At 41.6% G+C, this 15,424-nt stretch overlaps 1 protein-coding gene across 1 annotated transcript; it reads right to left on the bottom strand.

Moving 5' to 3' along the window:
* Positions 1–8,452: 8,452 nt before the first annotated feature.
* On the bottom strand, positions 8,453–12,433 carry LOC139272800 (probable G-protein coupled receptor 139). Its single transcript, XM_070888907.1, has 2 exons — positions 12,364–12,433; positions 8,453–9,357 (listed from the first exon to the last, which is right to left on the bottom strand). The coding sequence occupies exons 1-2, from the start codon at positions 12,431–12,433 to the stop codon at positions 8,453–8,455; spliced, it is 975 nt and encodes a 324-aa protein (XP_070745008.1).
* Positions 12,434–15,424: the final 2,991 nt, after the last annotated feature.

Below are 15,424 nucleotides of genomic sequence, written 5' to 3' on the forward strand. Positions count from 1 at the left end.
AGTGAGTGTTTAAATAGAAATAGAGTGGGGGCAGTAAGGGGAATAGAATGAGTGTTTAAATAGAAATAGAGGGTTGGGGCAGTAAGAGGAACACAGTGAGTGTTTATTTCGAAATAGCGCGTGAAGTCTACAAGGGTAACACAGTGAGTGTTTAATTAGAAATAGATAGTGGGGGCAGTAAGGGGAATAGAGTGAGTCTTTCATCAGAAATAGAGAGCGGGTGCAGTAAGTGGAACATAGTGAGTGTTTAATTAGGTTTAGAGGGTGAAGACAGTCAGGGGAACAAAGTGAGTGTTTAATTAGAAATAGAGAGTGGGTGCAGTAATGGGAACACAGTGCGTGTTGAATCAGAAATAGAGATTGGAGGCAATAAGGGGAAAACAGTGAGTGTTGAAATAGAAATAGAGTGAGGGCACTAATAGGAACATAGTGAGTGTTCAATTAGAAATAGAAAGTGGGGGGCAGTAAGGGGAACACAGTGAGTGTTTAATCAGAAATAGAGAGTGGGGCAGTAAGGGGAATAGAGTGAGTGTTTAAATAGAAATTTAGAATGGGGGCAGTAATGGGAACACAATGAGTTTTTAATTCGAAATTGAGAATAGGGTCTGTAAGGGGAACACAGTTAGTGTTTAATTAGAAATAGAGAGTGGGGGGCAGTAAGTGGAACACAGTGACTGTTTAATTTAAACTAGAGCGTGAGGGCCGTCAGTTTACCAAGGTGAGTGTTTAATTAGAAATAGATAGTGGGGGCATTGAGGGGAATCGTGTGAGTTTTTCATTAGAAATAGAGAGTGGGTGCAGTAAGTGGAACACAGTGAGTGTTTAATTAGAAATAGAGGGTGAGGGCAGTCAGGGGAACAGAGTGAGTGTTTAATTAGAAATTGAGAATGGGGGCAGTAATGGGAACAAAGTAAGTGTTTAATCTGAAATGGAGAGTGGGGGCTATTAGGGGAAAAGGGTGAGTGTTTAAATAGAAATAGAGTGGGGCATTAAGGGGAACACAGTGAGTGTTTAATTAGATATTGAGAATAGGGTCTGCAAGGGGAACACAGTCAATGTTTAATTAGAAATAGAGAGTGGGGGCAGTCAGGGGAACAGAGTGAGTATTTAATTAGAAATTGAGAATGGGGCAGTAATGGGAACTCAGTGAGTGTTTAATCAGAAATGGAGAGTGGGGGCTATAAGGGGGAAAGGGTAAGTGTTTAAATAGAAATAGAGTGGGGCATTAAGGGGAACACAGTGAGTGTTTAATTAGATATTGAGAATAGGGTCTGCAAGGGGAACACAGTCAATGTTTAATTAGAAATAGAGTGGGGGCAGTAAGGGGAACAGAGTGAGTGTTTAAATATAAATAGAATAGGGGCAGTAAAGGGAACACAGTGAATGTATAATGAGAAAGAAAGAGTAGGAGCAGTAAGTGAAACACAGTGAGCGTTTAATTAGAAATAGAGGGTGAGGGCAGTCAGGGGAACAGAGTGAGTATTTAATTAGAAATTGAGAATGGGGCAGTAATGGGAACACAGTGAGTGTTTAATCAGAAATGGAGAGTGGGGGCAATACGGGGAAAAGGGTGAGTGTTTAAATAGAAATGGAGTGGGGCATTAAGAGGAACACAGTGAGTGTTTAATTAGAAATTGAGAATAGGTTCTGCAAGGGGAACACAGTCAGTGTTTAATTACAAATAGAGATTGGGGGCAGTAAGGGGAACAGAGTGAGTGTTTAAATAGAAATAGAATAGGGGCAGTAAGGGGAACACAGTGAGTGTATAATGAGAAAGAAAGAGTCTGAGCAGTAAGTGGAACACAGTGAGTGTTTACTTGGAAATAGAGAGTATGGGCAGTAAGGGGAATAGAGTAAGGGTTTAAACAGAAATAGAGAGTGGGGGCAGTAAGGGGAATAGAATGAGTGTTTAAATAGAAATAGAGTGGGTGCAGTAAGGGGAACACAGTGAGTGTTTAGTTAGAAATTGAGAATGAGATCAGTAAGGGGAACATAGTTAGTGTTTAATTAGAGAGTGGCGGCAGTAAGGGGAGCAGAATGACTATTGAATGGGGGAAGTAAATTAATAACGGTGAGTGTTTAATATGAAATAGAGAATGGGAGCAGTAAGGGGAACAAAGCGAGTATTTAATTCGAAATAGAGAGTAGACACAATAAGTGCATGTCAGTGAATGTTTAATTAGAAATAGAGAGTGTGTACCGGTTTAATTCGAAATAGAGAGTAGACGCAATAAGTGCATGTCAGTGAATGTTTAATTAGAAATAGAGAGTGTGGACAGTAAGAGGAACATAGTGAGGGTTTCACTAAAAATAGAGACTGAGGGCAGTATTTGAACACAGTGAGTGTTAAATTAGGAATAGAGGAGGGGCAATAAGAGGAATACAGTGAGTGTCTAATTATAAATAGAGAAATGTGCAGTAAGGGGAACACAATGAGTGGTTAATTGGAAATAGAGAGTAGGGGCAGTCAGGGGAATAGAGTAAGTGTTGAAACAGAACTAGAGAGTGGAGGCAGTCGGGGAGCACAGTGAGTGTATAATTTGAAATAGAGAGAGGGGCAGTAAGGGGAACACAGTGAGTGTTTAATTAGAAATAGAGAGTGGGGCAGTAAGGGGAACACAGTCAGTGTTTAATTAGAAATAGACTGGTGGCAGTAAGGGGAACAGAATGAATGTTTAAGTCGAAAAAGAGAGTCGGGGCAGTAAGAGGAATAGAGTGAGTGTTTAATTAGAAAAAGAGAGTGGGAGCAGTAAGGGGAACACAGTGAGTGTTTAAATAGAAATAGAGAGTGGAGGCAGTAATGGGAACACAGTGAGTGTTTAATTAGAAATAGGTGTGAGGCAGTAAGGGGAACACAGTAAGTGTTTAATTCCGAATAGAGAATGGAGGCAGTATGGGGAACACAGTGAGAATTTGATTTGAAATAAAGAGTAGGGACAGTAATTGGAACACAGTGAGTGTTTAATTAGAAATAGAGATTTCTGGAAGTAAGAGGAACACAGTGAGTGTTTAATTAGAAATAGAGCGTGGGGGCAGTCAGTGGAACACAGTAAATGTTCAAATATCAACAAAGAGGGAAATTTAGGTTTACTACAAGAGGACATGGTGTGGCAGATAAATCATGTATTTATACATAGAGGACATGGAAAGACTTTAACTATTTAAAAACAAATAGAGGAAACAAGACTGTCAGGTTTGCACATTAAATCATTCATTAGAAATTGAGAATGTCAAGGCAACACGTCAACTGTTTAATTAGAAACAGAGGCGATGAATGTATGGGATGGAGTGTGACACGATAACGTAATGGTGAACTTTGATTTCTGATTTACCTGTACATATTGGATAATATGGTAATTTGCACCTTTGCTTCTCATGTTGGCAGCTGCTTGCAGAAGCATCGCTGCCTGACGGAATTAGAACCTCTGCGTGTTGCCAGTTGGGCTTAAATATTGTTGCACGTTCAAAGCGAATGTACCTATTGCACAAAACTGCCCACAATGCACTAGCACTTTTCCCCAAGAGCTGGATGCCAGCCGGACTGGCAGAACCTGGGTACACGGGCGCCTGCAACGATGTAGAGTTTTGCTTTTGCAGAATGTCAGGATCAAATGGAACGTTATAGTGCGCCGGCTAAAGTTTCAACTTGATCACAATTAATAAATGAAACCCATTGATAGTTTAATTACTAAGGCTATTGTTAGAGGGAGGTTTGCAATAAGGTTCTTCAACATTGAAGTGGGGTGGTATACATATGTTGAGCACGCAGTATATACAATAGTACTTAAACACACGTTAAAAGGTGCATATTGCATCGACTTCTGATGAATGTTGCTTGATGACTCAAATGTGTCACCATTCTGAGCTGAGTATCTTCGGCTATTAAAATGACTAATACTCATTTCAAACAGCTATTTCTTTGAATTGCTCTCACTTCCCCTGTCACACAATTCTGTATTACACAATTATACAATCGTTAAAATTCAACGCAATACAAAAAGAATTAATTTAAATATCTGTTCCCAATCACAATAGTTTTCATGCTAAACACGCTGTTTTTCCCCATTGGCCTAACAAGCATTATAAGAACATAAGAAATAGGAACGGGAGTAGGCCATAAGGTCCCTCGAGCCTGCTCTGCCTTTCAATAAGATCATCGCTGATATGACCATGGACTCAGCTCCGCTTCTCTGCCCGCTCTCCAAAACCCCTCATACCCTTCTCGGTTAAGAAACACCTTTCCTCATAAGTTAACCCCCACATCCCAGGGATAAACCTAGTGAAGCTTCTCTGAACTGCCTCTGCAGCAAATATATCCTTTCATCAATGTGGAAACAAAAACTGTACTCAGTATTCCAGATGTGACCTCAACAATACCCTGTACAACTGTAATAAGGCTTCCCTGCTTTTATACTCCACCCCGTTTTCAATAAAGGCCATTGGCATGCCTGTACCTGCATACTATCCTTTTGTGTTTCATGCTCAAGTAGCCCCAGGTCCCGCTGCACTGCAGCACTTTGCAATCATTCTCCATTGAAATAATAACTTGTTCTTTGATTTATTTTCCGCCAAACTGCATGACCTCACACTTTCGAACATTATACTCCATCTGTCAAATGTTTGCCCACTCACTAAGCTTGTCTATATCCATTTGCAGCTTTTTTATGGCCTCCTCATACATTGCTTTTACTTCCAGCTTTTTATCGTCAGCAAACTTGGCTAAGTTAAACTCAGTCCCATCTTCCAAGTCGTTAAAATAGATTGTAAATAGTTGGGGTCCCAGCACTGATCCCTGCGGCACCCCGCTCGTTACTGATTGCCAACCTGAGAATGAACCATTTAACCTGACTATCTGATTTCTGTTAGTTTGCCAATCTTCTATCCCTGCTAATATATTAACCAAAACACCGTGAAATTTTATCTTGTGCAGTAACTTTTTGAGTGGCACCTTGTCAAACGCCTTCTGAAATTCCAAATACATCACATCCACTGGTTGCCCTTTATCTACCCTGTTCGATATATCCTCAAAGAATTCCAGCAAATTTGTCAAACATGACTTCCTCTTCATAAAGCCACGCTCTTTCTACCTGTACAACTTTTGCTTTTCCCAACGTGTTGTTACTGCTTCTTTAATAATGGACTCCAACATTTTCCCAACCACAGATGTTAGACTAATTGGTCTATAGTTTCCTGATTTTTGCCTGCCGCCTTTTTTGAATAGGGGCGTCAGATTTGCAGCTTTCCAATCTGCTGGGACCTCCCCAGAATCCAGGGAAATTTGGTAAATTGCAACCAATGCATCCACAATCCCTGCCATTACTTCTCTTAAGACCCGAGGATGCAAGCCATCAAGTCCAGTGGATTTATCTGCTTTAGTTCCATTATCTTACTTAGTACCACCTCCTTAGTGATTGTGATTGTGTTACGTGCCTCACCACACCCCGCCCCTCCCCACACCCACCCCCGCCGCCCTACAGCCCCTTGACTATCCACTGTTGGAATATTGTTAATGTCCTCACCGTAAAAACTGCTGCAGAATAATTGTTCAGAGTTTTTGCCATCTTCATGTTCCCCGTTACTAATTCCTCGGTCTCATCCACTAAGGGAGCAACATTTACTTCAGATGCTCTTTTTCTATTTATATAGCTATAGAAAATCTTGTTATCTGTTTTTGTATTTTGTGCAAGTTTCTTTCATAGTCTATCTTCCCTTTCTTAATCATTTTTTGTCATTCTTTGCTTGCTTTTGAAAGCTTCCCAATCTTCTGCTCTCCCACTAGTTTGGCCGATTTGTATATCTTCATTTTTAATCGCATACCGTCCTTTATTTCTTGATTATCTTTATAATCTTAGCTCGTTAGGTTAGAAATGTAATTGCAATACTACCAAGTAAAACCTTGAATTATGTGTCTTGTTTTGTTTATGTATCACTGATGTCTGTTAAAATGATGATGTGTGCCAAGATGTTTTCCCTTGCAGACCAACACCATCCCACACTTTCTCAAATGATTAACTTTCTCTGAGATTTATGAATCTGTAAAGAGTGACATATCTTTAATTAAATCTCGTAGTCCTTCATCCTGCAGTGAGCCATGACCCATCAGCTAAGTGGTAATTTAGAATGATTTATACTTCCCTACTTAACATGCAAAGGCTAAAGATTGGCATTATTGCAATATAAAGAAAAACCAATGCAGTATCATAGTTGAGGACAGTCTGATTAATCCTTTCCTTACTGTGCCTCCTCTGTTGACTTTAGAATACTTAATGCTATCACAAAACAACACCTCAACATTATCATATATCTATCTCGACATTTACGCAGAACTCCACCCTTTGGTTTTACACATGTTCTCACTCTCTCGAGCCACATTAACCATTTCATGCAGTGATTTTGTCAGCGTGGCTGACCATGTTTTGGAACCATTCCTCAGGACATATTCTTCATGCATATCACATGTCGGTTGCTTCATGGACCACACATTATTTCTGAAAATACAGCAATTGGCCGAAGATGGCGGTCTCGCCGAGTGCATGCGAAGTGTACACGGACGTGGAGAGGCCTCGCAAACGCCGGATTTCGGGGTACAATGCGCATGCGCCGAAAATCGACGTTTTTTGATCTGTCAAAATTTCTCGAGACGGATGGAACGCACCCCGGGGAGAACAATGTCCACGCGGCAGAGATTGGGCTATTTGCCTAACTCATGCATAGCAAATCTTCTTCAAACTTTTATGTCTGCTAAAAGCAGGACCGTAGATAATGTAATTTAATCATTTATTTTATGTTTAAAAACCCGGTCCATTAAGGTAAGTTTATTTTAACCCTATTAAAACACGTTAGAAAATAAAAAATAAAATGTGTTCTCAAACATTTGATTACATTTAATTTCAATTAATGTTAAGTATTTGATTTGTTTCTTATTTTAATGGTTATTCTCATTGATGGTAATGGGATCTCGTACAAAGCGAGTTCCCATTTTCTTCAATCAGAATTCTAGATAGTGATTCGTGGTTCAGGTCCACGTCATTGCAATATAGACATCTGTGCGTGAAGTCATATCTGCATAACCAGTGAATGAAGGCGACAGACCGGAATCCAACGTATCTCGGGGACAGACAGGTAGTTTTGTCGAATTGTTTCGGTTCGGATGTGTTCATCCGAAGGACGCCTCAAAGTGTAATTTTCCCCCCAATGTCTTAAAATCAGCAAGCACCAAATATTTCATACAAGCCAAAGTTGCCCTTTTTGGCGAACTATCAATGGATCCGGGGTCTGGGCATGTTTGACTGGAATTTCCCCTTGAATGTCCTAATTTTTTGGGTGATCAAGCGATCAAATACTTTCTTCTCATTGTTCAGGACAAGCAAAAACACAACCATCTCCAAAAGGAAGGTATCAATTAACAATATTAGCTGCACTTTTCTAACATTGAATAGATTGTGCTTTGATACCAGGCTAATATTATTTGCCCCTTAGTACGCAGGTGATTTGCTTTAAGAAGGGATGGGACAGGGCAGGTATAAGCAGGCTGCTTCCATTAGTTGTGGAATCTATAAAGAAATGCCATAGATTAAAGAATAAATGTAAGCAATTGATAACTGATATTCGGAGAACCCTCTTTGCAGAGAGAGTTGTGGCATAGTGGCATTAACAGAGTCAGAAAATATGTCAATATCCAAGATTAAATTGAGGAGATCGATAAAGTAATGTAGGTTGAATGGATGTTGAGACAGAGCTGATAAATGATTTAAAGTATTTTTTAGGGTGTTGGGTAAACGCCGACTAGGACTGGTTAGGTCGAAAGGTTAATTCCTCTCTTCGAACATTTCAACATTCTGATGTCCAGTTGAGATGCTTAGCAAATATCTGTGTACAAAAATGTCTAAGGTCACATTGAGGAGTCAATTCCCTACTGTCTCCATCAGTCGTTTTTGGAGCTTCTAGTATGCTTGTATACCCGTTTAATATGATGGAGACCACAGCTATGCTCAGTAATCCAAGTATGGTCAAACCACGTTTCCATGAATTTCAAAATAACTTCTCTGTTTTCCATTCTATCCCCATAGAAATGAACCCCACTGCTTGGTTTGCTGTTTTATGACTTTGATAATCTGTGCCGTTTGTGAATCTTGGTATAGTTCGTAACGGAGCTTTTGACTAGTCACAGCAAACAACATTATCAATTAGTCTAATACATCAACTTGCATTTATACGAAATTTCTTTGAATCTTGAACGGGATGAAAGCTGTTTCAGCGGGAATCGATAATGTTCAGCCTGTGAAAGCAGCAGGCATCACACGTACGGCACAAAGTGGGAGAAATTCTTTCTGATACCAGTTCATTATCACAAAAGCAAACCATTTTAGTTCGAACAGAAAGGTGCCATTCTAAACAGAAACACAGGCTGTAATTTAGCTCTAGTTAGGAGAAAATACATTGGTTCCATTTTTTATTTTTTAACCAATATCAGAATCAATGTCCAAGGAGATTTCACCACCTTATTCAGCTCTTCTCTGAATTTAGTTTGAGTAGCTGCATACATACACGTGTTTGTACATGAACTCAAATACATGAGCATATATCCGGTTTCTGTGGCGATGTATGCAGGAGCTGTATAATCACCTTGGTAATGCGCGGTGTTTGTCAGTCTGGTAGTTAAAAAACTAATGAATGGTGTCAGCCACAACACTAAGAAACTGCCCGATACGCTGAATAGTAAAATAATCGATTTCCTTCGGTTCTCCATCTCGGGATCGCTCTGATTCTCACTGCTGTGACCGCGGAGTCCCCTGCGGGCTCTACTGGCCATTAAAATACGTCTGACGGTCAAGCAATTAAACAGTAATATCAGAGCAAACGGAATCATTGACGTTAATACACTAACCGTCCATGAGAATCCGACGCCTGCAGGCGAAGTAAAAAAGTCAATACTGGGGCGACAACCCCAATGAATATTGTTAATTATTCGTTCAAATTTATAAGCAAACCAAAATGGGAGGCAGTGGCAATAGATCAGGACAGAGACCGTTGTTATAACCGCGGCTGCCGTTTTCACTCGGCAATACTTTGTTTTAAACTTTTGACAACATACAGCTACATATCGGTCAACTGTGAACAAGAGTGTAAACCACACCGACATATTCAAGTTGCTTGAATTGAGGTAAATATTGAACTTACAAACGGCAGTGTAGGACAGAAAGGAATATGGAAAGTGATTTCTACAAATCTGATACACTAATACGTTGAAAATCATGACCAGTAGATCTGCTGTTGCCATGGCCACCATGTAGACAGAGATACATTTGGAAAGGCCGCAGTTTCCTCGGGAGAGGATCACGATTGTCAGTAGGTTCGCTGTAAGAGAGGGACAGGAGGTCATAAGAACATAAGAGCATAAGAAACCGGAGCAGGAGGAGACCATGCGGCCCCTCGAACCTGCTCCGCCATTTAATAAGATCATGACTGATGCCATCATGGACTCAGAACCACGTTCCCTCCCGCTCCCCATAACCCGTTATCTCCTTATCGTTTAAGAAACTGTCTATTTCTCTTTAAATTTATCCAATGTCCCAGCTTCCACAGCTCTCTGAGGCAGCGAATTCCACAGATTTACAACCTCTGAGAGAAGAACTTTCTTCTCATCTCTGTTTTAAATGGGCAACCGGTTATTCTAAGATCGTGCCCTCTAGTTCTAGTCTCCCCCATCAGTAGAAACATCTTCTCTTCATCCACCTTGTCATACCCTCTCACAATATTATACGTTTCGATAAGATCACCTCTCATTCTACTGAATTCCAATGAGTAGAGTCCAAGCCTACTCAACCTTTCCTCATAAGTCAACCCCCTCATCCCCGGAATCAACCTTCTGAACCTTGTGCGAACTGCCTCCAAAGCAAGTTTATACTTTCGTAAATATGGAAACCAAAACTGCACGCAGTATTCCACGTGTGTCCTCACAAATACCTTATATAGCTGTAGGAAGATTTCCCTGCTTTTATACTCAATCCACTTTGAAAGAAAGGTCAAGATACCATTGGCCTTCATGATACCTGCTTTACCTGCATAATATCCTTTTATGTTTCATGCACAATTACCCTCAGTGTCCCGCAGTACTGCGGCACCTTGCAATCTTTCTCTATTTAAATAATAAATTGCTCTTTGATGTTTTTTCTGTCAAAGTGCATGACCTCACACTTTCCAACATTATTCTCCATCTGCCAAATTTGTGCCCAATCACTTAACCTGTCGATGTCCTTTTGCAGATGTTTTGTGTTCTCCTCACACAATTGCTTTTCCTCCCATCTTTGTATTGCCAACAAACTTGGCTACATTACAATCGGTTCTTTCTTCTAAGGCGTTATTATAGCTTGTAAATAATCAGTACCAGGGAACTCAGGTAAATCTTACATGTATTTTTGGGAGAAGTTAAGATGTCTTCCTATTACATTTTTAGCAAGTCGAATGGTGATGACATTTTGTGCAAAAGTACATTCTACACTCAATATCGAGGGGCTGAGAACCCAGAGTCCAGCACACTTCAGTCGAACGTTCTCCTCTACATTGGCGAGAACAAACGCAGATTGGGTGTCCGCTTTGAGGAACACCTCTGTTCATTCCGCAAGGGTGACCCCGAGCTTCCGGTTGCCCGTCACTTTAATGTCCGCTCCACTCCCACTCTGACCTCTCGGTCCTCGGCCTCCTACACTGTTCCAATGAAGCTCAAGACAAGCTCGAGGAACTGCACATCATCTTTCGTTTCGGCAATTTGCAGCTTCTGGACTCAAAATCGAGTTCAACAATTTAAAACCATAACCTCTCCACACACTTTGCTCCCTTTCCTCGCTTATTTGTTTACAAACATTTCCACCTCCTTTTTTTATTTTGTTTCCCTCTCTTTTACATAGTAGCTGACAATTAGTCTGCCATTCACACCCCATCTAGACTCATCTTTTGTTTCCTAACTTGTGCTATTACCATCTCAATTCAGCCCATCATCCCCTTTGTGTCTCAAATCCATTCTGCCTTCCCACTACCATATAACCTTCCATTTTGCTATTTCCACCGACCCAATGTTCCTCTTTTCAGGGCCCCATCACTTCCTTAACAATGTGTTACTTTTCGAACTATTGCCTTTTCTGATGAACGGTCATCGACCTGACAAGTTAACTCAGTTTCTCTGTTCACAGATGCTGCCTGACCCGCTGAGATTTCCTGCATTTTATGTGTTTACCTCAGTCAGCTGTTGTCGGGGCTGTGGTCAACGGTCACTCGGAATCAATCGGGGAAATTGTAAAGGAGAGCGACCCCACCACCATCGACACCCAGGCACAGATGGATCAAGGGCTTGGGGGAGGTCGGAGGCCAACTTTGAATCTGGGCGACATTGGATCAGCCTTCTGTCATACATCTCTCCCGATTGTTATTCCAATCGCTACTGCCCGTGACACCAGTTTGAGGCTCGATGCATGCTCTAACTTTGCGGTCCAGGCCAAGGGATTGTACAGGGATGGTACAGTTAAAGATAAAAGCCTCTAAAAGTGGATACTTGGCTTTTTCTCCAAATTGTTCATATTCGAGAGACATAAAGAAGCGGATTCCCTTACATACATCCAAACACATATTTCAATGCAGTTTAGAGCACTTAAACCATCCCACCATGAGGCTGGTACCGTGTGATGCAAGGAGCCAGTTTTATAAGGTACTGCTGCAGGGTGTAATCGATGGGGTTTTACATTGAATTTCATTGGTTTAATTGGGGAATTGTATCCCGGGAGTTGCATCGGCTGTCAGCTATATTACATATAATTTCCAAAAAATTCCCAGAAATGTATCAGTTCAAATAAAGCATCCAGCTGAGACAAACATTCAGTTTGTGTCAAAGTTCCGCGCATTTTCTATTTACAATCGCGCAGGGAGCTGTTCGTTCACAGAGCAGGAGCTGGTGGAGCAGCGAAGGTTCTTGGCAGCGGAGGGGAGCAGAGCAGCTCCCTGAGCGGCAATTATTGCTCCAAATATCTTTCACAGTCCCCTGTTGGGTGGTGCTGGCTGCAGTTCAAGGGAATATCAGCTGAATGGAGACAGGGAACAAAGGCACATATGTGATGACTATACTAAGCTGTAGTGAACTAATCAGCCTTGCCCTCCCTCAGTATACTGAAAAAAGTTGCCCTCCTGGCATCCAAGCACCAGCAACCAAAACAGCGCCTCAGCAGCTGCGCGGACTGGGAGGATTCCCGATGATATTCACCGACGTCTCCCAGTGCATCAGTGACTACAATGAAGAAATTCTCGTAATCTGTAATACATTCATTAACATTGACGTTGACAAAAGTTGTTAGGCAACAGGGTATATTGACTTACCGGGAACACCGAATGCTGCGAGGAAAGGATAGTAAAAGTCCCTAAACTGAAAAATTATTGGCCGTCCCATTTTTGGAAGAATATCTGACTGCTGTCCGGCTTCACGATTCTGACTCTGAGATCCGTTAACGCTCGCTCTTTATAGGACAATCGGTGCCCCGGTGAGAAAGTCAGTTTATACAATAATTGGCATTAGTTTCAGTCACTTAACAAACAAGGCTAGATTTTCCTCCGCAGCGCGGCCGGAGGCCTATGGGGAAATTGTACAACTCCGTCAGTGAAACTCCGTCTATTAAATCGATGAACGAAAAATAAACCCAGAGGGAACTTACACTAAAGGGAAGTTCCCTCCGGATTCTGCATCAGATTCTTGAAACCTCATATTACTTCATTGAAAGTTATACATAATTGCAATTAATTTGTATTGTTATTATGAATGGGCTTTAACATTACTGGTCTGCCCCTATACTAACAGTACAGGAGATGACGCAATTCTAAAATTATTGGTTGTGATTCTAACATTACTGATGATGAGCGTACTGTAACATCACTAGTGGTGATGCTACTATTATATTAGTGGTTGTGATTCTAACATTACTGATGGTGACCGTACTGTAACATCACTCGTGGTGAAGCTACTCTAACGTTACTGGTGGTGTCCGTACTCTAACATCACTGCTGCTGACTCTACTCTAACATTACTGGTAGTGACCCTATTCTAACCTTGCTGCTGGTGACTCTACTCAAACATTACTGGTGGTGACCCTACTCTAACATGCTGCTGGTGACCCTAGTATAACATTACTGATGGTGCCCCTACTCTAATATTACTGGCGGTGACCCTACTCTAACATTACTGGTGGTGACTCTTCTCTAACATTAATAGTAATGACCCTCTTCTCACATTACAGCTGGTGACCCGACTCTAACTTTACTGGTGGTGGACCTACTCTAACATTAGTGTTGGTGTTCCTCCCTTAACATTACTGGTGGTGATCCTACTCTAACATAACTGGTGGTGACCCTACACTAACATTACTGGTGGTGACTCTACTCTAACATTACTGGTGGTGACCCTACTCTAACATTCTGGTGGTGCGTCTACTTTAACAGGACTGGTGGAGACTCTACTCTAACAGTACTGGTGTTAACTCTGCTCTAACATTATTAGTGGTGATGCTACGCTAACATTACTAGTCTAGTGGTGACTCTCATCTAACATTAATGGTGGTGACCCTTCTCTGACATTAATGGTGGCGACCCTATTGTAACATTATTGGTGATGACTCTACACTTCAATTACTGGTGGAGATTGTACTTCAATGTTAATGGTGCAGATTGTACACTGATCATAATGTTATTGGCCCTAATGTAACATTAATGATATTGACCCTAGCTTAGCAGTATGGATGGTGACCCAACTACAACATTACTGGTATTGAATCTATTCCAACATTAGTCGTCGTGAACCAAGTATAACATTACTGGTGGTGACCCTAATCTAACATTACTCCTGGTGACCCTACTCTATTTTTCTGGTTCTGAGACGACTACTACGTTAATGATGATGACCCTATTCCAAACTTTATTTTGGTGTCCCGACACTAACATTACTGGTGGTGACCCTTCTCCACCATACTGGTGGTGACGCTATTCTAACATTCCTGCTGGTTTCGCTAATCTAAAGTACTGCTGGTTAATCTAAACTAACATTACTGGTTTTGTCCCAACGCTAACATTAGTTGTGGTGATCCAACGCCAAAATGACTGGAGCTGATACTAATTTAACATTATTGGTGGTGACTCTACTCTAACATTACTGATGGTGACTCAACTCTATCATTTTGGTGTTAACATTACTGGTGCTGATCGTACTTTAACATGACCGGTGGTCACATAGAAACACAGAGATTTACAGCGCAGAAGGAGGCCATTTCAGAGGATTGTCTCCACACCGGCTGACAAAGAGCTGCACGGCACTTGGTCAGCAGCCCTAAAGATTACATATAAACCTATGATCAATGATGGAAAGGCAAAACGCGCCCAGCCCAACCAGTTCGCCTCACACAACTGCGACACCTCTTATATTGAAACATTCTACACTTGCCCCAACGAGATCCAACCTGGCCGTATTCTACTCCCAGCAGCACATCCTTTTTTCTGCGCCGTCCAACAAAAGGTCATCCCCTCTAATACAAATTACCAGCTCTAGGTCCGTAATCCTGCAGACGATGGTACTTCAAGTGCCCATCCAACCATCTCTTAAAAGTGGTGAGGGTTTCTGCATGCACCACTCTTCCAGGCAGCGAGTTCCAAATCCCCACAACCGTCTGCGTAAAGAAGCCCCACACTCAAATCTCCTCTAAACCTTCCAAACAACAAACCTTGGATCTATGCCCCCTCGTAATAGACACCTCCACCAATGGAAATTGGCCCTTACTATCCACTGTTTGCAGGCCCCTCAATATTTTGTACAGCTCAATGAGGTCTCCTCTCAACCTCCTCTGTTCCAATGAGAGCAAACCCAGCCTATCCAAACTAAGATTCGCCTTTCCAAGAAGCATCCTAGTAATTCTCCTCCGCACCATCTCTAGTGTAGGAAGTTAGGAGGTATGAGGCCGGAAGCAAAGGGAAATGATTGATGGATATTTTAGTGACCGGAAGGACGTTTCCAGTGAGGTTCCGCAGGACTCAGTACTGGGTCCCTTGCATTTTGTGGTATATATCAATGATTTAGATTCGGATATAGGGAGTATGATTATGAAGTTGCAGACAACACTAAAATTGGCAGTGTCGTTGATAACGAAAAGTCATGGGCTAGAGGAGGCTAAGAATCTAGTGTTCAGGTGGAAGAGCAGTGACAAATGGAATTTAATTCAGAGAAGTGTGAGGTGATGTACTTTGGTAGGGCTAATAAGGAAAGGGTATACACATTAATCGGTAGGCCACTTAATAGTGTAGATGACAAAAGGGACCTTGGAGTGCTTGTCCAAAGATTCCTGAAAGTAGCAGGCCAGCTGGAACGGGTGGTTTAGAAGGGATATAGAATGCTTGTCTTTAG

The sequence above is a fragment of the Pristiophorus japonicus genome, chromosome 9, assembly GCF_044704955.1.
Source record: "Pristiophorus japonicus isolate sPriJap1 chromosome 9, sPriJap1.hap1, whole genome shotgun sequence".
NCBI lineage: Eukaryota > Metazoa > Chordata > Chondrichthyes > Pristiophoridae > Pristiophorus > Pristiophorus japonicus.

Coding starts and splice junctions, on each gene's coding strand:
- LOC139272800 (XM_070888907.1), bottom strand. CDS start 12,433: ATGGGACGGCCAATAATTTTTCAGTTTAGGGACTTTTACTATCCTTTC. Junction 9,358..12,363: donor CGCAGCATTCGGTGTTCCCG/GTAAGTCAATAT, acceptor CCTCTCTTACAG/CGAACCTACTGACAATCGTG.